Here is a 22,394-nt window from a genome sequence, read left to right as displayed (position 1 = left end):
ATAAATTGTGTAATAGATTCTTTCCTTTTCGTGAAATTTTTGTCTTAATTGTTAAAAATTTGAATAAGAATCGTTAATAGTTATAGAAGTGTGCAGTGAAAATATGTGTTCCTATAAATCATAATCAATTATAGACGCATAATCAAAGTTGTTACAAATACACGAGTAAATAATGTGAGTACATATTATTTTAATTACTCTCGATCAATTTTAGTTTGAAGTATAAACAGGAAGAAATGATAGAGATAATTTGAAAGCGATTAAATTCAGTTGATTTAATAGGTTGTCAGATGTCTTGAAAATTTACATAAAAAACTAATTTCTCATACTGTAAGAAAGGTTAGATTATTCACAGGTTAGAGATATGTCGAATTCTAATCCAGAAGACTAAACCTTTATCACACGGAAATAAATTAATGGTGTTACATGATGATTACATTTAACTGTAATTTATAATGTGATATCCTACGGTAACCTTCATACATCAGACAAGGAATTCTTGCAAAAAATATAATTGTCCATTTTTTAATAAACTATCATACTAATATCCCAAAAATTTTTTTACTTTACTTCTCGCAAATGAAATAACTCATTAATCTATGGCAACATTGTTCTGTAGGCGGTATTTTTGCAATTCTAAAAAAAATCTTTATGTTGGCCGCAAAAAAATTTATGCAAAACTATGGCGCCAACTACATCGACTATATTATCGAAAGTCGTTATTTATTTACATATCTCTGCTTAGCGTCAGTATTGATTACCATTCTGCAACAATTGCATGCGTCTGTTTTTCATTTTACGTTTCATTTCGCGTTATTACAATTTTTGGGAATTTTGATGATCTTTTTAAAAAAGTATCTCGAAAACAGGGAATACTGTTTAGCATATAATTATGTAAATGAATTTCAAGGAACACGAGAGATCCGACGAACAACGTCGATGAATGTACCCAAATTATTTTCTTCCGGTTTCCCCATAATCGAATACGTCATTGCAAGGAATCTCCTTATAATATTAACTCATATGTTAATAATTTAATTTTTTATACAAAATTTCATACTAAGAGGAGGTTGGAATTTCGTTGTACGATCTTTTATTCAGATTCAGCTGCATCAGTGTGCATATATAAATAGTTTTGGTTTAACGTGAAAATATGTGCGTTTGAACCCAACATCGTCCACTGTAACTCTTTCGTCAGGGAAGCACTAAACATCCGGCAACCATTACGTCAACCGGAACGGATTCCACACCTTTCGATCTTGGATGACCATCCGATAGTTACGATGAAAAGAGGAAGCGGTTTCCATTCCCTTTTTTGGTGCAGCATCGTGTTCATTTCCGGTTCGTAATTAACCCCCTGCGATTCATTAACAGCATGCACCTTAGATTTTTGTTCGACTTTACCAAATGAATAATAGCTATGACTATGAACTGTATCTCCCATCTTTTTTTAGTACGTTCGGCGATTAATCGCTTCATTGAGCGAAACGCACTTTTATTCGAGTAATTTAACATTTAAATGGAAATCAAAAAGACAAGTGCGTTTCACTGTTCTTACATAATAGCGTTCTGTAAAATATATACCCTAAGTAGAGGTTACTTCGATGCACAAGAATCGGATCGAACGCGATTAATCGATTTGCCAAGTAGAGCGTCACACTCTGTCGATGAGTTTACGATTTTTTTAAGGACGTTCGATTTTAATACGGTGAAATAGTTGAGAAATTTGAGAACCCCTGGTGAATCTATTCTCGTAGAATCCGAGTGACATAATAGAGGCAGATGACTGCATGCTGGTTGTTAAATGCTGTTAAATGTGCAATGAGTCTACGAGATAATCGAGATTGGTTGGAATAAAAAATGGGTATTTTGTATGATAGTATCGTTAAGAAAAAACAACACGCATTACCAACATAATGGATATCGATTTTAATTAACATTCACTTTGCGTGCGTCTTCGGACGCACATTACGCATTCGCAAGCGGTCATTGTAATGTAGAAGCAATCATTCTTTACACTCCATAAATACCATACATCATAGATAGAAAATAGATTTGTAATTCTGCAATCATCGATTACGTGTATCTAAATCGTGAAACAGTAGTATTCCTATATTAACATATGCACATGAAAGAAAACTTCGTAAGAATTGCACTTTCTTTCACGAATGAGTAACTAAATCATTCGGTAGCTTACAACATTTCTCATTGAATATTAATTTATAGCTCGATCAATGACCTGCGTCACTAAAATCCTTGAAAAGCCCATTTTTTATATAAAAACAAACGATAAATATTGACGTTAGTGGCGAAACAGGTCAAAATAAACATTATGAGAAATTTACGTATGTAGATATAGAAAAAAAATAATGTCACAATGTTGTTTCAATTCTCACTTTTTATACTATAATATTTGTTTATGTATATCAGTCATCTGTGTAAATCAAACATTAAAAGTATCTGTTACGTGTACAATTGCACTATTTAAAAAAAAATCTAAAAGGTCGTGGAACGCCAAAGAATGCGATTCTAATGATCTAACCTAAACCAGCGATGAGAACCGGATGAGCAAGATCAAGTTGTTTCGAAGGGGGATCTTAAGTCATTCCAACTTTTCATGAATGTACCGTTGTAAACTAGTTTGCAATTAAATGTCTCCAGATCTTGTTCTCCGTAGAATGACACTTTAAAATTCTTATGCAATTCGAATAATTCGATCATAATAAAAAATTTACGCGGATGAAATTGTATCTTTTTTTAGGGTCATTATACATAGAAAACCTTACATGTACACGTATGGCTCTGTATTTTGAAAGTTTGCCGGGTGATTAAACGAAAGCCAAGATTAGGAAAACATTTTTCATCGAATGGAAGTTTCTATTAGCCTATTGACGTCCCAAAAAGACGTAAACAGTGGAAACAGTGGACTCTGCTCCTAAAAGTAGGAGTGGGGAGCCCAACGCTGCGTAGACGTCACTGGCATATGGAACATATAACCAGGCCACGAAGGAGACGAAGCCAGTTTACGAAGATCCGACACCGTGAGTGATTCGTTTCGTCGATTCGTTTGCTTCGAATACACGTGAACCTAATTCAGTAGCGTGTCTCTTGTACTCGATCGATTAACAAATACTTAGCAAGAATTCTTTCGTGAAATACGAATTACGCATTCGTTCAGAAAACTACAGTTTCCATTGAACATCTTTGTTTTTTGGGTATCGAACATTCTATGCAGAGAACATTTGTGCGATAAAGTAACACGTATAGACTATTCGAACGTTGCAAAGTGGACCCTTGATATCTTTGGGAAGCAGTGAAACGGCAGAGATGAGGAATCTCAGAATTTTTGTGCTCTTCGTCGCTATCTCGATGCTGGGATGCCATAATGTATGTGTCATTGGTTCTGCGATACCCATGTGGGAATTTCTTTCGCGGGATGAAAAAGTAAGTTACTTTTATAGATCATACGTTTAACCTGATATCATTTATTATTGAAGGTTTATGTTTTTTCTCGCGCTAACGAAGCTGATTATTTAGAGATCATATACGAGATCATTTCCTTTATCTACGCTTTAGGCAACTTTTTCAGTACTATTTTTCTAGACTAATATAGACGCAAATTATTATAAGTAACTGAATTATAGGATATAGTTTACACTATTATCGAAATGACAAACGTTATATCGAGAAATTATGGTAGCGTTCTTCGTAAAATATATTCTGTATAAGAAATATGCGTACGTGACAGAAAAACCAGACTTTCACCGAACACAGTCAAATGCATTCGCTGAAAATTTTCTCCTCGTGCACTTGTGCAGTCTGATCGAGTGCAGTTGCGCGAACGCGCATCGGACGTTGACTTTTCTCATGACATTGCATCGTTTTTATATTCTGTTTCTTGCTCTTTCTTTTAAATCGTTCAGCATACAATCGAAATTCTTGCATTAACAAATACTCACAATGCGTGTATATTGTTTTAGGAATGCTCTTGTGGAATTCAGAAATTTTAATTCAAATAAATGCTCTGCTTTTATTTCTAAGCGGAATTCGACTTTTATTTTCCATAAGAAGGAAAAAGAATGTGAAATTCAGTTCATTGCTTTAAGCGGAGTGTGAATAACGTTCGTGAAACGTGCGCAAGTAAAAGCGATTACACAGTTGAAGTTCAAGATCACTCTTTTATTTACGGTTGGATTAAACTTTCAGATCGTTCATTCTTTTCCACTGCATTAAGTTTAACGGGATCAGTACTATGGTAACGGAAAAAATAAAAGTTAATAAATTCACAGACACAAAACAGTAAGCAAATTTTTGTCTCTAATTTATGTTCCTCCAATCTCTTGAATTTTCAAAGAAATTAAAATTTCAAAAAAGCTCGATCAGACAATCTTAATTTGTAATTTTGTAACTTCTCCGACGATTACAACACGCGTTCCCATGAGAAACATTTGTCAATGAGATGCTACTGTTACGTAAGCGGTTTGTCAACGTTTGAGCAAACAGGGCAGCGCGTTCGGATTTTTATCATTCGGAAACCCTTCATCCGGCGTCGTGTGTATATTATACAGTCGATTTCGAGAGAGGTGGAGAGCTGTATTACAGAAATGTCATTAGAAATTCTAAGGTCGAATATTCGCGTAATCGCGTGCTACCGTAGATGGAGCCAAAAATGTTTGGACATCGGTTGTTGCGTTTGACGTGGGAACACGAACGGGGGCATGTTTTGTTTGGAGAGATAGAATTTATCCATGACGAAAAGGCGAAAAAAGGCGTGTATCGCAATCGGGCCGATACGTGATGTACGATGGGCTGCGACGCGCATATATATCTGTTTGTTTTAACTGTTGTGTCCGATATCCCGTGCGTTACACATTGTCGAGTTTCACCGGACGCGCACAGAATGCATTTGTCCTCGCGCAGAATAGAAATCAACTTTCGCGATGATCAATACTTTACGCAGAATAAAGTAGCGGAAAAAATATTCGGAATTACTTGTTTATGCTGAAATTAGAAAACACGAGCCCATAAAATAAATGAAACATGTTTATGTTTTAGATGAGTTATCTTTTCAAAGTGTTCAGCCAACAAGTGGCCAAGTTCTGCGCAGACTCCTCCATGCCAGACTGCAACAAGAACTTGCTGGTTTCCGGTTTGCAGAATCTGGCTGGCATGGATGATAATGTTCTCGATAAATTGGATCCGTATCAACGAGACGCGAAAGAAATAAGTAATTATTATTATTTATTTTTGTCATCCATGAGATTTCATTTCTTCTTACTGAAGTCTTTTTTATTTTTGTTATAGTTTGGCGTGCCATGGTGAAGAATGGATATTCGACTAGATTTGGTCACGAACCAGATGATGACTATTATACAGCCGAGTCTGATTCGTTAAGTATGTATTTAAACCTTGTTTAATTGAAATTAAAAAGCAAAGAAACATTGTAGAAACTACTATAGGCATTTTAGTCTTCTAAAAATTTTAGAATAGCTGTTTTTAATTATAACAGAAGTTACAAATCGAAGGATCGGAGGAACTTGTATGTGTCTGAGACCTACGTCTCGTAAGTCACATTTCTGTATGTGTAGCATGTGCCATAGTTCAGTATTCAAGGGCACAGATTCAATATTTGAACGAAAACAAATGGTGTTGCGAGAAAGTTTTAGGTATCGCATCTCAATCACGCGTGCTCCACTAGAAAGTTTTTTTCCCGTCTGAACGAGATCTCATTTGATAGCAAAACGCTCGTTTTCAATTCGTTCAATCTTCTTTACTGCACTTTCACCAGATCCTTTGAAGCGGTAGTAGACTATTCGGGAAGGTCTCTTGCTTGTGCAAGATGAAAATAGTTGGACGTAATTGTCCAACAGGTCAATGTTTTCCGAGGCTTTCTCGAGTTAAGCATCCTGTATCCGAACCGTGAATGCTGAAGACGTTGAAAGGAGGTCAATTTCCTCTCGGGGAGGCTTTCTCTCTGAACGTATTGCATCGATAACTTCGCGTGCACACTTTAAATGACCGTGAGGAGTTTCAAGATCAGTGTCAGAAAATAGAGTAACATACAGGGTGCTCTATTGGGAACCGGTTCATTTAAATGTAATAGAGGGAAAACATTTCGATTACATTCCTGCACGTCAGTATGGAATCTTTGCGAAGAATAGTTATCTGACAACGAAGTGGCGGAAGTAGGAAGTATCGAAGCGGACTGACATGAAAAAATATTAGACATCAAATTATCATAACGTGGAGGTCACGTCTGATTGAAGATGACTTTTATGCCAATTCACGTAGCGCGAATGCGTTTAAGAGAAGTTGATCGTGTTAACAATATTTACGATTGATAGAATCATGGCCTATCATGATTATCAGTGTAAATATCTTTTAATCAGCATTGAAAATATTCGAAGTCTCGATAATTTTGGTGTTTCTCTGAATTATAATTTCAAATTATGCTTAATTGTACAATTATATCGTCCTTTATTATGGATTACCATATTCGCTGTTATATATAAAAATTCTCATGAATATAAATCATATGTTCGTCATTTGAATGTAGAAAATATTCAGAGAAAAACCACTTCCTCCTTTTCGACCCACAGTCGAGAAAAAAAAGCATCTTTGGAAAAGTTCAATTCGGGGATGAAAAAGTAGAAATTTTTCTCTTCAAAATGAGCCTAGGCTCATTGCTGTACGATTTTTTTTCGCAAAATTACAGCAGCTCAAATATCGACAATTTTTCGACCTTCCTTTCTAGGCCATCATCTATTATATACATATATACTAACCACAGACATATTTCTCATTACAGTGACCAGCGACAGCGAAACGAATGGCCTAAGTGAAGAAACAGTCTCGTCCCATGACTACGTCCGCCCATCTACAGAGCACACAGGCCCTTATCTAATCGGACCAATGGTGATTCGCGTGTATCCTGATGGTAGACCGGTTCCAGAAGATTCCACTCATCCTTTGCCCCGTGACGAGGACGTAGAAGAGTTCCGACATTCGCGTGTGCCCTCGATTAAGGAAATCGAGGCGGATAGAAACTCATTCTACGAAAAAAGATCAAAGGGGAACTCATTCTCTGAGACCAAGAACCGCCGACGAATTCACGAAGAACCTATACGTCTCCAGAACAACCACCCACCATTCGAGAGACGATTACTTCAAGAGGTGGTCGCGAAGCGCAGGATACGTTACTATTGAGGAAGAAATAGGATTCATCTTTAACGAATACTGAAGATACCGTTTCGTCCTCAGACGACTGTGACGTAATTTGAAGCTGGAATTGTCAGGAATGTTTAGGGAAAGCGTTTTCATAGTGAGACATGTTCTGAGAGGATTGGTATAGCTGAGGGAAAATTGGGTAGTCCTGAATTCTTGTGAAATTGGTCTTTCATGATGCCTACAGAAGTATGAATTATCTAGTAGGTGACCGTTTGATCATTACAGATATTAAACGAAACGATTCTTGATATGGACTTAAGACAGGAACACATTTTACGATTTTTCTTCTAAAGAATTTGTTCGTTCTAATTTCTCTGTTAAAGAAGTAGATGAAAGAATGAACGGAGGGTGATATTTTTTAAAATTGTCATTGTAATAATCGTTTAATACTTTACTAAAAAGTAGTCTCTGAAAGTTAGTGATGATTAGTCTGAAAAAAAGACTGCTTTTACGAATAATACTCATACGTTTCACGAGCGTTAACTGGAAGCCTTGTTAGTTTCTGAGAGCATTTAACATAAACGGCGATACATAGTACGTGACGATTGGTCGGCAATTAAATTTTGTATTTATAGTATTCATTTCGATCGATGGCGCGCAGTAGAATCTTAAAGAAGTTTCTCAATGCATAAATATGTTTACTTACATTCGCGAATGATCGCCGACCATGAATGTTATCGATCACATGTTCTCATTCACTCGTTATTTATTTCATCATTTGCACGATTGTTATTTATCGTTGCGTCGTTCCCACTTACAATTTCGTCTGTAATTAGCTTTAGCTCCAATAATCATGATTCAAACATCTTGTTATAAGAGATGTTCCAAAGTCACAATTGCATTATTGAATTACTTTTTTTTATGTTATGCGCTTCCTATGGCGTAAGGGAACTTACCTCGCTGAAAATTTGTTTTCGTGTTGAATACAAAAATCATTCTTACATAAGCGTTATATCATTGTAACTTATTGTGATCAAGTTAATATTATAATTTTACGCGCACACACTCTTACATTTTAAACTTCCCATTAGTCACAGTTTAACAATTGTGATACAACACAATTGCGTATGCGCATAGTGCACGTGATATTTTTAAATAACTTATTAGGATTTATTAGCTCTAAACGTCAATATATTTGTACATACATTTAAATAACTTAGACTTTTGTAAAATACTATGCTGGATTAATACTAAAATGAAACAAAAGAAAATATAATATTTTTTGTAGAAATATATAAAAGTTATTTCGATTATTGTTACTACTTTATACTTCAATTAAACTAAAAAGCTATTCGTGGAAAAATAGTGACTGTTCGTTCAGTAGAAAGTATCTTGTTCCTTTTGCCTTCAAAATTATTCCCGCCGTTTTTTTTATACCTCTTACATTGAATTGAAAATAGCGCTTTAGATGTCGCCAGTTGGTTAGTCGGACGTCGATCTCACACCGTTACGGTCGATGCTTCAGCTAAATAAGGCAAGGGCGGAACAAGTATTTCGGTGGAGTGTGTGGGGGGCGGCAGAAAAGGATACGAAGGAGGCATTGAACTGGTTTCTCATTGTTGAGTTTTTTTCAAGTATTATTTAAAAGAGATAAACGGAATAAAAATGTCCTATGAAACGAGTAAGTGATACGTAAATACTTAGACGATTTTTAGTGTCTCACCGGCGTTTTATTATTTTGAGTGAATATCGAATCTTTGCAATTTTCCGATCACTTATCGCAAGCCGAATCATAATACTTCAAATGTATCAGTGATTCACGTACTTGATATCATGATGCATTGCAAGCGAAATGTTGGCGAATTTGTTCCATATTTTACCACGTATGCAAAATATGCCGGGGCTGGATAAATGATTGCTATGCAGACTTTTTTTATTTCGTTGTGCAGCTTTTTTGTACCTCGCTGTGAACAATTTATATATCCTTAAATATATCGTTTATCTCTCAATGAATACGCACTTAGTACTTAAATATAATCGTGATTATTGGAGTATTAGTTTAATTCTTGAGTTATATAGTACACCTTCTTTTCTATTATTTAGTTGATTTAAAAGTAAAATTTCTATGAAACATCACAATTGGATAATTGTAATTTTAAACCTAGATATAGTTTCTACTCTCAAAATAATTTGAAATATTACTCATTGGATGTATGCCAATTTATTGAGGAAATATATTTTGGCTCCTGTGGAAACATCTACCTTTTACATCATTTTGTGTTACTAAAAGTGAATTCTTAGTTGTATTAAAAATGTAAAGTGTATGTAAAATTTTGTTCTTTAATATTCATTCTATACTTTCAGAATACATATTTGCTACATTACCCAGAACACAAAGAGGACAACCCCTTGTATTAGGTGGTGATCCAAAGGGGAAGAACTTCCTATATACCAATGGTAATAGTGTGATCATTAGAAACATTGAGGTAACTATTATAATAATGTCCTGTGTGAATGTTAATATAAAATAGTAAAGTATATTAATGGTCCTTAATTATTTACAATTTTTAGAATCCTGCTATAGCAGATATTTATACAGAACATTCTTGTGCAGTTAATGTTGCAAAGTATTCTCCAAGTGGATTTTATATAGCATCGGGTGGTATGCAAAAAATGGAATAAAAAATATATATTGAATTATAATTGAAAAATAACATATGTAATTTTATATTATAGATCAATCAGGCAAAGTTCGTATTTGGGATACTGTTAACAAGGAACATATTATGAAAAATGAATTCCATCCTATTGGAGGACCAATTAAAGATATAGCATGGTCACCTGACAATCAGCGTATGGTGGTAGTTGGAGAAGGAAGGGAGAGGTAAATAAACCTTATTTTTTCAATGTAGTTTCAATTGTAGTAATGATACTAATTTTAACTTTAGATTTGGTCATGTATTCATGGCTGAAACCGGTACATCTGTAGGCGAAATTTCTGGTCAGAGTAAACCCATTAACTCGTGCGACTTCAGACCCGCAAGACCGTTTCGGCTGATCACGGGTAGTGAAGACAATACTATTGCCGTTTTCGAAGGTCCACCATTTAAATTTAAGTATGTGTTTCATGTTTATAAATATTCTATACTTTATACCTATGGCCATGGCCACATAATAATCGTTACCATTTCTGTAGAATGACAAAGCAAGAGCACGCGAAGTTCGTTCAAGCAGTACGTTACTCGCCCAGTGGCAATTTATTTGCATCTGCAGGGTTCGATGGGAAAGTATTTATTTACGACGGTACAACTTCCGATTTGGTTGGAGAAGTGGGATCACCCGCGCATCAAGGCGGAGTTTATGGAGTAAGAGAGTCAAATATTCTTCAACTCTGAGGTCAAAAGATCCATTTGTTTGTACTGAAAGTTGTATTCAGTTTTAATTAGCATTTCGATTTTGTAGGTGGCTTGGAAACCAGATGGGTCACAATTGTTAACTTGCTCTGGTGATAAAACATGTAAACTATGGGATGTGGAAACTCGCTCGTTAGTTAGTGAATTCAATATGGGAACAACAGTTGATGATCAACAGGTATGATATTCTTCAATTGTATTCGCAGATAAATACAGATAGAAATATTACAAAAATTTGATTTTTTTTTCAGGTCAGTTGTCTATGGCAAGGGAACTATTTGCTGTCCGTGTCCCTAAGTGGATTTATTAATTACCTCGATGTTGACAATCCTGACAAGCCACTGAGAATTATAAAGGTAATAAAATTCGAGTGTAGAGTAAAAATATTTTATTACAGAATAAATCAAGTTGTTCGTGTTTTAGGGTCATAATAAACCAATAACAGTATTAACATTGAGTCCTGATAGAAGTACAATTTATACTGGATCTCACGATGGATATATTACCAACTGGAACGCGAAAACAGGAGAGAATGATCGTGTTCAAGGACATGGTCATGGCAATCAAATTAATGGAATGAAAGCAGCTAAGAATATACTTTACACTGCTGGTATTGATGATACTTTACGCACAATTGATATCGCTACAAACGCATACACGGATACCTCTGTCAAACTTGACTCCCAACCGCGAGGATTAGATATTTATAATGATATGGTGGTTATTGCGACTGTTCGACAGGCGAGTATAGCTAATAATTCAATCTGAATTGAATAAATACTTTTAATTAACGATAATTTTGATTTCAGATCACCGTTATTCAAGATGGTCGGAAAGTATCAAGTATATCTATCGATTATGAACCTTCTTGTGTGTCAATTAATCAGGAAAACGGTCACGTGGCTATAGGATCTACATCAGACAATACAGTACGTTTATTAGATCTATTTACAGTAAGTATTATAAAAACATGACAATAATTTTGAATGAAAATTTCAGCTGCGCATCTATACGTTGTCAGGAACTAACTTATCTCCAAACGTTGAATTGGAACATCTAGGTCCAGTTACAGACGCTTCTTATAGCCCTGACAATAAGTATTTAGTGGCTTGCGATGTAAACAGAAAAGTGATTCTTTATGTTGTTCCAGAATATAAGGTAACAAGGATCGCAAAATTTTTCAAAGTTATATTCAAAGATCATATTACTTATATAATAATTAGCCAGTATAACTTTAGCTGCTTTTCGATTAAATTTTGGATATCTAATAATTAATTTAATGCAGAGTTCAACTACTGCTATTATTACCAAATTTATGTCTCACCGCTTTTAATGCAAGTAGTGCAATTAATGTTTATTGCCAGCAAAACATATGTGTTAATGTAGTACGTGTATGTCTTTTATACAAATTTGTATTTTTGCTCCTCCTAAATGCTTATGGGATTTTTAGAGGGTGAGTAGAGCTTCTGCTTGAAACTTATTGCTGTCTGCAAGAACTACATGTAATTTTAAGAAATATTATTTAGATAAAATATAATTCTACAGCTTGCACACAATCGGGAATGGGGTTTCCACAACGCTAGGGTAAATTCAGTGGCATGGTCTCCCAATTCAGACATGGTTGCAAGTGGTAGCCTTGACACAACGATTATTATTTGGAGTGTAACCAGTCCGGCGAAACACACCATCATTAAAAGTAAGAATATTCAAGTACATTAACAAAATGTTTCATTTCAACTTAAATATTTGTTTGCAGATGCTCATCCTCAAAGCCAAATAACACGTTTAGTTTGGCTTGATGAGGAGACATTAATTTCAGTCGGTCAGGACTGCAACACTAAGATATGGCGCATAGAAAAGATATAATTAATTCTTTGAGATATTTTTTTCTCTTCATTTAAGAGCTTATCTTTGGATGCATTTTATTTATTTTGTAGTCAATGAATATTGTATATTATTTTTAATACGATTTTCGGAGAAACGTTAATGAGATTGTACTGTGATCTTTTACATCCGGTATTACTGATAAAACAATCAAAATAACTAAATTTTACCAAGAATTTATTAGAATAACTTTTTATATTTTTCTGCGGTGTCAATTACAAATAACGTTTCTACATACTGTAATTATTTTCTAAATATTTACAATATAATGCAAGAGTCATGCTGTTTTCTGATTTCCAATTTTTACTGGGTGATTGTATAAAGAATGAACTGTGAAAAAAATCAAGACGAAAAACAATTTATTGTCTACTCTGTCTTTATTAAAACAGCGTAACGATAACAAGAAAACAGTAACAATTCGAACACTAAGGGTTTTAAGGAACATGATCACACTTTTAAGTTATTTGTACATTTAAAAACAACATAATCAAGATGTTACTAAATCTTGCCTTATTCTTAATCAGTCTAGTACTGAATATTCCTTAGAAAGATGAGGTACATGAGTTAACATATAGAATCTCCTAAATTTTTTCGTGTTTAATAAAATACTCAACCTTTTTATTTAACAGTAATATTTAAATCTTCTCTAGAAACATAGGTAAAGCATGATATAAATCGGGGAAGTCTTTATGTTGCTTTTTCTTTCATTTCACTTAACACTATAATAGACTTTTTCCAACTAAATTGCGTCGACATGAGTGAAATGTAATTATACAGAGTGTACTACTTGGACAAAGGAAGCATTTTAATATAACTTTATAATAAAAGTCAAAATACTTTTCTTAACTACAAATTTGATATTTAAAGAAAAAAAATATCCTAATAATAAATAACGAAAGTCAAAAAAATTATCTTTAACTTTTTATCCGCAATTCTGTTTCCTTAATAAAATATTTAATTCCAAATCGAATAACACAACATTCACTTTTTACATGGAAAGGTATCCTAAAACAAGGGCTTGATACAAATCAAAATATCTAATAAAAGAATAACGTCTATGGCTTTGGTGCACTGTACCGTGAACGTTTTTGTGGTGAGGCCACTGGATGTCTGTAAGATACATGTTTTCTAAGCGCGTCCCGTGACCTCGATACATGTGAACAGGCAGTACAGCTATATGAACTATTACTATGAGTCTCCATGTGTACCCGCAAATTATATTGATTACTTAATTGTTTTCCACAGATAAGGCAAGTGACACTAGATTTATTATAATTTTGGGACGTTCTACCGCTCATGGAACTTGTGAGAAACTTGAAGTTTGCATCCCAAACGGGTGGTGGTTTCGTGTCCTCTACTGGAGTAATTTGATCTTCTAAAACCGTTGTACTTTCATCCATAGCACTATCCGAATACCCTTGCTCGCTATACTTGTTAGACGAAGTAGTATTAATGGAAGGAATACTGATTTTCTCTCGCTGGTTTAACTTCGCATTAATAGAATAATAGGGTTTGGTTTTCACACAGTACGGTATACTTTCTTGATCATTAAATGATTCTTCCGTATTTTCTGTTGCTTCCGTCGCTAGAACTGTTTCTAAAGACTCCCCACTCGTAACGCCGTCTTTGCTTTCTTTTTTTATTGGTGCTTCAGTTAAAGTTTTTTCCTGTAATTGCGTTGGTGGAGGTGGAACATACATACCATTGTCGTGTCTTGAATTTTTCTGTAAGAAAAGAACAAGAAGCAAGTTATACTTATGAAAGTTTGGAACATTACACTAGCGTTTGCTTTTACTTTCTCGTGATTGAAGTCTCTTTTTCAATAGATTCTGAAAAATAACATTTTCTGTTCTACCTAGCCTCTGTTATAACTGGTCATCTTTATATTGGAAACTCCAGTAAGTTCTAAAAGTATTAAGTATTTTATAATACCATCAATATATAAATATTTATATACCATGAAGTTTGAACTAATTTTTTTTTAATTTTTTAAACACATTTTTTACAAGTTCATGGTCTTACTCTATCATATTTTAGAATATACAGATTTTCATGCATTGCCTTTCCTTTCTCTTTCATTAAAAATTAAAACGTTAAATATTTCTGTCAATTCTAAACGTATATGTAGCCACTCTTTGGACTAAAATATTAAGCATTGTCATAAATGCAATGTATATATTGTATTTAAAAAAAAATCTCCATAATTCTAAAAGTGCCTACTGAAAGTTTAGTCATATAGAAATGTTTTGAAAAAGCTATGCTTTTAGATATACCTGTAAACTCATTCTATGGGGAAAGGTTCCATGGGATGCATCCACTTGCATTTAGTTGCAACACACACAACGACCTTGATCTCGTGGATATCGTTTATATTCATTATCGTTCCTTCGATGCACGCATGAACATAATATGTGTAGTAGGTAATTCCTTCGTGAGGTACTTCTTGAGGAACGACAGTGAATGTATTTAAGTGACCTGAACAAAACAACACGATCATAGGGTAATATAAAGATTAAGAAAGGATAAAGCGAATATGCAATTTGCTTTAAATATTACTTTCATACAATTCTGTATAAAGGAAGTGGTATTTTATACTTATTATTAGAGTAAAACTTCTCATACATTCAGTTATTCGATGTATTACATGCAAAAAATGAAGAAACATACAAAGTAATGGTATAATATATCTCTAGCTGAAAGGTAACAGATTTTGATATTTGATTTAATGAAGTTTGAAGCTACATTATGAAAACTGATAATAAATATATATCTATAATGCATTAATTAGGATAAAGATTACATTGATTATTAAATGAAAAAAATGTTAAATGATTGCACTCATCAAATAAGAACTGCAATGTAACATTGAAATTTGAAAAGTTACATTTAATTAATATAGTGCATTAATACTATCATGACTGTTGTAAATTATATGGTGATAGTGTCATTTTACTAATATAGAAATGTGTCTTTGTATTGTTGGACAACAGGTTACACAAGGAAATAACAATTATCAGTAAGGAACTGCTAATATTTGTATAAACATTGAAAAAAATACATGCTTTGTTACTTATATTTTTTACAATTCACACTGAGGCAAGCTTCTTGGGATGAGGAATAATAATTTATCAAATAATGCTAATCACCTATCACTATTATATAATAAACAATAATATTTCATAATCAATATAAAAAAAATTAAATTATCTTTAATTTCAAATCAAGATAAATGATTAGAGTTTACTTAAGTATGCATCATACAATTCTGAACTGTGCAAAAAGTTAATCATATGTTCTTTGCACTTAAAATGCAATCATGCTTTTGATGTGCAAAGCATTGAGATGAGAGGTTTGGTAGAACAGTTGTAGAAGAAACACAGATAAAAAGTATGATATTTCAAGAAGATAAATATGCATTCAAAAAAACATTAAAATGTAGGGAATCCAATAACTTGATGAACTATTATGTAAACTTACCACTTTTAAACTGATTTGTGTGACTGCTGCTTAATATGTTTATTATATTAATGAAAACAAAAATTATTTCCTTACCCCGGCAATGTCTGCCAATCCACGAATATGCAAAGTGTCTGCCATAGCCAAAAGTGCAGGCAACTGTTCTTGATAAATATTTACTTCTCCATTATACATAAATGTGACTAGCGCGCATAAGTTTGCATATTCCATCCCTGGTAATACAATTACAGGATGTTGCAAAGAACTTAAATCCTAAAAATTTATTTACATTGATGTAATACAATAGTTGTGTAACATTTTTATTTAATAACAGCCTTAATAGCTGAAGAAATCATGTGATGTGTACCTTGAATAATTCTTTGAAATAATAACTACATGCAGAAAGTATAATTTTATGAGCATGTATGTGTCTACCGCCTGCACTCAGTGTGACATCTGTTAAATAACCACCATCTAATAATTTAGGTAAAGAGCTCAGTAGGGTGTTTTGGAAATTGTGCCACCGTAAACAAAATTGTTGGCCTTCCATCCTTTTTTTTTTACTGCAGATAAAAAAATATGACTTTTAAAACTGAATTCATTCAAATGCCATTGTTATGACTCATCCAATTTTTATTAGTCAATTATTTATTCATCTTTATAGTACATATAAATAAAAAATTGTTAAGATAGTGAAGAAATATCAAAGACAATTACGCAAATAAACTATTGACCAAACAAAAAATACGACTGATCTGTTACGAGACAACAATCACACGAAGTAAATCTGAAAATATCACTCTTTCACGCGCTTTAACAATATTCTGCTAAAAAAATCAAATTACATTACGGTCAAATGAACTCCGAACAAACACTGCACAGAGTTAACAAGGTTATGTGTCCAAGGGACTCCTGATAAAATAGGAAAAAATTTCGTTGCGCCTGATTCGATCTATTTACGCCAGACGCAAGGGTAGTTGGGTTACGGCTGCTAGAGCACTCCGAGAGATAGACAATACTATTTATTTAATCAGGCTGCAGGTTCCAGCCAAGTCTATTATTGTACTTTCAGGTATGGCTGGAGGAAAGGACAGACATTAGCTCACGGATTTATGAGAATAAACATTTCCTCCTTTGCTGAGAATTCTCGTGGAATTCACTAAAACCGCGGAATATAATTATGATTCTGCATCTCGCTTACCCTTGCTTTCCCTAATTTTGTTCGATAAAATCAAGAAAGGTATTCTTTATAAGACACTTCACTTCCATCTGGCAAACTTCGCCATAATTACCAGTATAACGTAGAAAAAGTGTAGCAGTGTGTGTGAGACGTATGACAGTACTTTCAAGATTTCTCACTAGAGAGCCATGAGTAGTAATTCATTCTCGCAAGTGCACACTTAAATCATATAAAAATCATTCAAATTAATTAATAGATTTTACATTGAATATTCGTATGCAGGAGAATCTGCTTCAATTATCTACTTAATATGTTACAGCTTTATTTGTTCATTTGTTCAGAATTATATTTAACTTCCTCTTTAGCAGATTGTAAAACAGAAAGTAAAATATCATTTTAAATCAGTTGTAACTATTTCTTTTTAAGCACCAATTGTAAATGTGTGTGCAATCGTGGATGAATACAGTTTTCATAATAAAATGAAACAGTCATGAGAGGGTGCTGAGATTTGTATTTGCTATAATTTATCAGCCTACGCTAATCTATAGACGACTGTACACCATGGTAATTCGGTAACCCGCCGAATAAGCAGTGTCTATCAATGTCTATCGTACTTTAATCATGTATAATCAAATATAGTGATGAAACATCATCTGCGTTCCGCCACGTAAATATCTAAACAAAATGTTGTTTTTAAATGATCAATCGTTTCGTACGTAGAAAATGTCTGACGTATACGTATGGAAACGAATATGGCTTTATTTACTATTTACAATTTTCTGCATATTCCCGCTGGTTGACAGTGGCAATATAAAACAGTTGACGTTTTGCGAGCAGAAATCTTCGCGCAGGTAATTAGTCACCTTTGTATGCACTTTAATATGTCACAACTGTTTACTTTCATTTTTTTGACTGCTAACTGTGCCAGTTATACTGAACTAATGTTAGGATTACTTATACTTAATTAAGTGGTTCATAGTATAATTATTATACTATATACGTACAAAATTTCATAGTATGGAATATTTACAAATAGTTCTACAAAAGAATTAGAAAAAAGAGTTTTTAAAATAAATGATTTTTTTGATATGTTATATTAAATACTTATACATATGTTTAGCAGTGCTATTTTATCTTTTTTCAGCTTACTATTTGTGAGCACGTTGGATGGAAAGATATCAGCTTTGGATGCTAATAATCTTGGAAACAAGCAATGGACATTAGATTTTAATGAGGGTCCTATGCTGTCATCAAGTATTCACCGTAGAGAAGTATATGAATATATTGTGTATCTTTAATTACTTGTTCTACTTGTTAGTATTGTTTTTATCTTAGATATTGTTTGTAGCTTAATAATAATGGACAATGGGTTCGGTTGATTCCATCTTTGAATGGTGGATTGTACAAGTTTGATGGGGAAAATCTAGAAGCAGTGCCAGTATCTGCATCAGAATTATTACATTCATCTTTTCGTTATTCTGATGATTTAGTATTCTCTGGTGGCAGAGAAGTAAAATCATATGGTAAATATTTCTATATATATGTACAACAACTAAATAATAAGAACAGAATACCTAAAACTATGTTTTTTCCTTAACAGGTGTATCTAGTGTAACAGGAAAGATATTATATGAGTGTGGAATCAATGGTTGTACTAATAATACTGTAGGAGAAGGATATATTGATCAAGAAGTACTTATTATTCAGAGATATCAACAAACAGTAAGAGCAGTTGAACCTCGTACTGGTATAGAAAGGTAATTTATAATTATGTGTAATATAATAGCAAAAACAGTACTGTGTTATGTAAGAAAAATTTGTATTTGAATAGATGGAACTTCAGTGTTGGACAGCATGATTTGATATTGGTCCCTCAATCTGATTGTCGAAACAAATTTGCATCTCATGTTGCAGATATTGATATTAAAGTTGTTATACCTGATGGTTTAATTTGGGCTGTAAATAGAAATAATCCTAAAGACAAGTTATGGCAATACAAGGTCAGTTTCCATTTAATCCAATAATAAAACATATTTTTGAGATATGTACTAATTATATAATTTTGTACTTTGGTAGTTTGATTCTCCAATTGTTACTATATGGCGTGAAGATACAAATATAAGAAGCAGTGGACATAATAGTTTAAAGGAAGTTAATTTATTTGATAGCTCACAGTGGTCCTGGGGTGCAGAATTTTCATTCAGTCCAGGTCTTTATTTAGGTATGCATGACAGGCAATTATATGTGCAAGAAAATGCAGCACTTCATAAATCATTGGAAGTATTACCAAAATATACTCAACATAAAAAATATCCATGGCAACCTTATCCTGCTATTGGTAGGAAAGTTTACTTTTTATAAAAAATGAAGATAAGAGTATTTATATTTTTTCTACTGTGAAATTACGATAAAATATAACACGTTTTAGGTAATGCAATTATTCAAACTCTTCCAAGTCCAGTGAAGAATAATAACAATAATGATCCTTCACTTAAAATAAATGATGCACAAAGTACTACTGCATTATCAGTTTTATATAACTCAGAATATGTAAATGGTATAAAAACTTTGTACACATTAGCAACAAGTGACTTATACATTAGCAGTAATGTAAAAACAATTTGTTTCTGATGATTTGAAATAATTTTTTTTTTGTACAGGAAATGGATTTTACCTATATTCAAAAGATCAAATACAATTAGATAATGGGAAACAATGTAATCATACTAATTCAAATTCAACACTGTTAGCAGAACAAAAATCATTTACATCAAATAGCACTCTTGAAGAGGATGATACACCTGTTCAAGTTATAATTGTTTCACTGTGGTATTGGTGGTATGTACAATTAAGAATAGAAGCATGAAGTACTATTAATAGAAATTTGTGTTTTAATAGGAAGGAAGTTTTAATAATTTCAATTACGACTGCGATTCTACTTAACTTCATGTTAACACAACGATTACTAAATGCTACTACGGTTGCTAAAGACGCAGTACTTCCGGTAAAGTATTAGAAATCGTTTTAGCGTCAGTTTTTGTAAACAGTATCTAAACATTATTTGTTTTTTCAGCCTCTGATAGTAGAGAGACATATAGAAACAAACAAAAGTGATTTTCAAGTGAGAAATGATAAAGAAAATGTTGATAATTTTAAGTCGCGTTATCTCACAGACTTTGAGCCAGTGGATTGTTTAGGAAAAGGAGGATATGGTGTTGTCTTTGAAGCAAAAAACAAAATAGATGATTGCAACTATGCTATTAAAAGAATAGCTTTACCAAACAGGTATATTAAACATTTGTATACATTTAGGTATTCTCGTTTCAAGATTTATTACTGATTACTTTGCCTGATTTATAGTCAATACTCAAGAGAGCGTGTAATGCGAGAAGTGAAGGCTTTAGCTAAATTAGATCATCAGAATATTGTGAGATATTTTAATGCATGGCTAGAATGTCCACCTGCTGGGTGGCAAGAGAAACACGATCCACAATGGATAAACAAATTAACGTTGCCAAGTGCAGGATTTACATCGGATATAATTCCGAGCGAGACAAAATTGAATAATTCTGTTTGCATTAGTGTCTCTCAGACTGATCAATCATCAGTGGAGAGCGCTTGTGAAGCTTACAATGCATTGAATCGTCGAGATTCAGATGGGGACTCATTTATTATCTTCGAAAAATCTCATTCTGAGAATGCAAACGAAAATGTAATTGATATTAGCAATTGCAGTACAGAAAGTTCCAACTTATCATGTTCAAATGGTGAAAACGACAAGATACCTGAAGTTACTGATTCTATGGGGACTGAAAGTATCGTATTTGAAGACACAAGTAGTAAACATTCAGAGAATGAAAATAAAAGGAAACGACAAAAATCGTTTTCATTAGATTTAAATAACAAGTCGAATGTGCGTAAATCTCCAAAAATGTTCCTTTATATACAAATGCAATTGTGCCAAAGGTTGAGTCTCAGGGAATGGCTAAAAAATCAATCAGCGCGTGATTATCGTCGTGTGTTGATTATATTTCATCAAATAGTTGAAGCTGTAGAATATGTTCATTTGCAAGGACTTATACATCGTGATTTAAAAGTAAGTATGCTAAATAATAATACAATTTTATATTGTAGAAGGTAAAACTTTTTATATCCTATACTTCATGGTTTTTAGCCATCGAATATATTTTTTTCCTTCGATGACAAAATAAAAGTTGGGGATTTCGGTCTTGTAACTGCAATGACTGAGGAGTATAGTGAAGCCCATACTCCACCTTCAAAAAGTGAAGGCATTACCCTAAAGAATAGTTTACATACCGCGTATGTTGGTACTCACCTGTACATGTCTCCGGAACAAATGAATGGACAAGGCTATAATTACAAAGTCGATATTTATTCCTTGGGTATAATTTTATTTGAACTTCTTACTCCATTTACTACTGAGATGGAAAGGATAGCTGCTCTTATAAATTTAAGGAAATCAGTATTTCCTAAAGATTTTGATGTCGCTCATCCAGCGGAGGTAATAAAATAACAGCGTGAATGTATTCTCTTAAAAATTAATCAGATTAATTATATCTTGTTTCTTTTCAGTATAATTTATTGAGAATGATGTTAGATGAAAATCCTAGTAACAGACCTACAACATTAGGAATCAAGGCTAGACCACCATTATTAAATTATGAAATCGCCAATGGTCTTTGTATGGATGAAGATGTAAAGTGGCATTTTGAACTTCCTCAATTAACAAGGCATTCCTCTGTAACTAGTAGTAGTAGTGGTGAATCTTGGGAAAACATTAATTCAATAATCATGTCATGACAGGTGTAAGTATCGTTTGATACATTGAAATACATTTTATTTATTCCATTCATTTATTTGTTTTATGCTGTATAAACATACAGTAATCATGTTGTAATGTTAGCAAATTTTATCAATATTATATTAATCAAAGTAGTTGCTCAATATATTTTATTACAAAACAACATTTACTCAAATATTTTCAAAATTATCCAAAGTAATGGCTACAAGAGAATGACGAGTACATAGAATATTTTGTTTCACAATAAATTTTTATGACGTAGAATTTTATGTTATGCTGAGTGAGTTATTGTAAATGTAAATATAAGCTGCCATCATTGTGGATCGATATTTATATAAATATATTTTTTCAAATTTTAATTTGTACTGTCTTAGATATTTTTCTACTAAAACCATATTATTTCATATAATAGTGTAGGAAGCACTAATGTTAGCATCTTAAATATATTGTTGAAAATGATCGCATTCATTGT

The 22,394-nt window shown here is 33.1% G+C and overlaps 4 protein-coding genes across 9 annotated transcripts; 3 read left to right on the top strand and 1 right to left on the bottom strand.

Moving 5' to 3' along the window:
- Positions 1–115: 115 nt before the first annotated feature.
- Reg-5 (Rhythmically expressed gene 5) lies at positions 116–8,502 on the top strand. 2 transcript variants are annotated; one of them, XM_076386433.1, is made up of 5 exons: positions 116–174; positions 2,762–3,444; positions 5,056–5,227; positions 5,305–5,394; positions 6,809–8,502. In XM_076386433.1, the coding sequence occupies exons 2-5, from the start codon at positions 3,328–3,330 to the stop codon at positions 7,204–7,206; spliced, it is 777 nt and encodes a 258-aa protein (XP_076242548.1). In that variant the 5' UTR covers positions 116–174; positions 2,762–3,327; the 3' UTR covers positions 7,207–8,502. The 2 variants fall into 2 exon arrangements, with proteins under 2 accessions (XP_076242548.1, XP_076242539.1); XM_076386424.1 differs by lacking the exon at positions 116–174 and adding an exon at positions 1,215–1,341.
- A 163-nt stretch (positions 8,503–8,665) lies between these two features.
- On the top strand, positions 8,666–12,740 carry Flr (actin-interacting protein 1 flr). The gene is made up of 13 exons (XM_076386376.1): positions 8,666–8,848; positions 9,532–9,653; positions 9,739–9,829; positions 9,904–10,051; positions 10,116–10,283; positions 10,364–10,532; positions 10,630–10,758; positions 10,832–10,936; positions 11,004–11,321; positions 11,390–11,509; positions 11,580–11,738; positions 12,126–12,276; positions 12,337–12,740. Exons 1-13 carry the CDS (start codon positions 8,833–8,835, stop codon positions 12,444–12,446), a joined length of 1,806 nt encoding a protein of 601 aa, XP_076242491.1. The 5' UTR covers positions 8,666–8,832; the 3' UTR covers positions 12,447–12,740.
- Positions 12,741–13,238: 498 nt separating this feature from the next.
- LOC143184306 (uncharacterized) lies at positions 13,239–17,203 on the bottom strand. Of its 3 annotated transcripts, XM_076386397.1 has the most exons (5): positions 17,122–17,194; positions 16,766–16,998; positions 16,288–16,483; positions 16,017–16,193; positions 13,239–14,188 (listed from the first exon to the last, which is right to left on the bottom strand). In XM_076386397.1, the coding sequence occupies exons 3-5, from the start codon at positions 16,468–16,470 to the stop codon at positions 13,520–13,522; spliced, it is 1,029 nt and encodes a 342-aa protein (XP_076242512.1). In that variant the 5' UTR covers positions 16,471–16,483; positions 16,766–16,998; positions 17,122–17,194; the 3' UTR covers positions 13,239–13,519. The 3 variants fall into 3 exon arrangements, with proteins under 3 accessions (XP_076242512.1, XP_076242523.1, XP_076242501.1); XM_076386408.1 differs by lacking the exon at positions 16,766–16,998 and having other exon boundaries at positions 17,122–17,203; XM_076386386.1 differs by having other exon boundaries at positions 16,766–17,168.
- A 424-nt stretch (positions 17,204–17,627) lies between these two features.
- On the top strand, positions 17,628–22,371 carry LOC143188409 (eukaryotic translation initiation factor 2-alpha kinase). Of its 3 annotated transcripts, none has more exons than XM_076392627.1 (13): positions 17,628–17,951; positions 18,245–18,371; positions 18,449–18,623; positions 18,701–18,857; positions 18,932–19,100; positions 19,177–19,438; positions 19,529–19,657; positions 19,761–19,938; positions 19,999–20,104; positions 20,174–20,385; positions 20,461–21,196; positions 21,275–21,622; positions 21,694–22,371. In XM_076392627.1, exons 1-13 carry the CDS (start codon positions 17,824–17,826, stop codon positions 21,919–21,921), a joined length of 2,955 nt encoding a protein of 984 aa, XP_076248742.1. In that variant the 5' UTR covers positions 17,628–17,823; the 3' UTR covers positions 21,922–22,371. The 3 variants fall into 3 exon arrangements, with proteins under 3 accessions (XP_076248742.1, XP_076248743.1, XP_076248744.1); XM_076392628.1 differs by having other exon boundaries at positions 19,177–19,321; positions 21,694–22,370; XM_076392629.1 differs by lacking the exon at positions 19,529–19,657 and having other exon boundaries at positions 17,629–17,951; positions 19,177–19,321; positions 21,694–22,366.
- Positions 22,372–22,394: the final 23 nt, after the last annotated feature.

The sequence above is a fragment of the Calliopsis andreniformis genome, chromosome 2 (assembly GCF_051401765.1).
Source record: "Calliopsis andreniformis isolate RMS-2024a chromosome 2, iyCalAndr_principal, whole genome shotgun sequence".
Classification (NCBI taxonomy): Eukaryota; Metazoa; Arthropoda; class Insecta; order Hymenoptera; family Andrenidae; genus Calliopsis; species Calliopsis andreniformis.
The sequence above is the reverse complement of the archived record's forward strand: the minus strand, read 5'-3'. Positions and strand labels throughout refer to the sequence as shown.

What these genes read in the sequence shown, in the direction of transcription:
- LOC143188409 (XM_076392627.1), top strand. Translation starts at nt 17,824, where the DNA reads ATGTCTGACGTATACGTATGGAAACGAATATGGCTTTATTTACTATTT. An exon ending in TAACTCAGAATATGTAAATG is followed by an intron (nt 19,658 to 19,760) that starts GTATAAAAACTT and finishes TTTTTTGTACAG; the next exon opens with GAAATGGATTTTACCTATAT. An exon ending in CTAAAGACGCAGTACTTCCG is followed by an intron (nt 20,105 to 20,173) that starts GTAAAGTATTAG and finishes TTGTTTTTTCAG; the next exon opens with CCTCTGATAGTAGAGAGACA.
- LOC143184306 (XM_076386408.1), bottom strand. Translation starts at nt 16,470, where the DNA reads ATGGAAGGCCAACAATTTTGTTTACGGTGGCACAATTTCCAAAACACC. An exon ending in ATTTCAAAGAATTATTCAAG is followed by an intron (nt 16,194 to 16,287) that starts GTACACATCACA and finishes ATAAATTTTTAG; the next exon opens with GATTTAAGTTCTTTGCAACA. An exon ending in GATTGGCAGACATTGCCGGG is followed by an intron (nt 14,189 to 16,016) that starts GTAAGGAAATAA and finishes CTTTTCTTACAG; the next exon opens with AAAAATTCAAGACACGACAA.
- Flr (XM_076386376.1), top strand. An exon ending in GGTCCACCATTTAAATTTAA is followed by an intron (nt 10,284 to 10,363) that starts GTATGTGTTTCA and finishes CCATTTCTGTAG; the next exon opens with AATGACAAAGCAAGAGCACG. An exon ending in ATCAAGGCGGAGTTTATGGA is followed by an intron (nt 10,533 to 10,629) that starts GTAAGAGAGTCA and finishes TCGATTTTGTAG; the next exon opens with GTGGCTTGGAAACCAGATGG.
- Reg-5 (XM_076386433.1), top strand. Translation starts at nt 3,328, where the DNA reads ATGAGGAATCTCAGAATTTTTGTGCTCTTCGTCGCTATCTCGATGCTG. An exon ending in ACGAGACGCGAAAGAAATAA is followed by an intron (nt 5,228 to 5,304) that starts GTAATTATTATT and finishes TTTTTGTTATAG; the next exon opens with TTTGGCGTGCCATGGTGAAG. An exon ending in AGCCGAGTCTGATTCGTTAA is followed by an intron (nt 5,395 to 6,808) that starts GTATGTATTTAA and finishes TTCTCATTACAG; the next exon opens with TGACCAGCGACAGCGAAACG.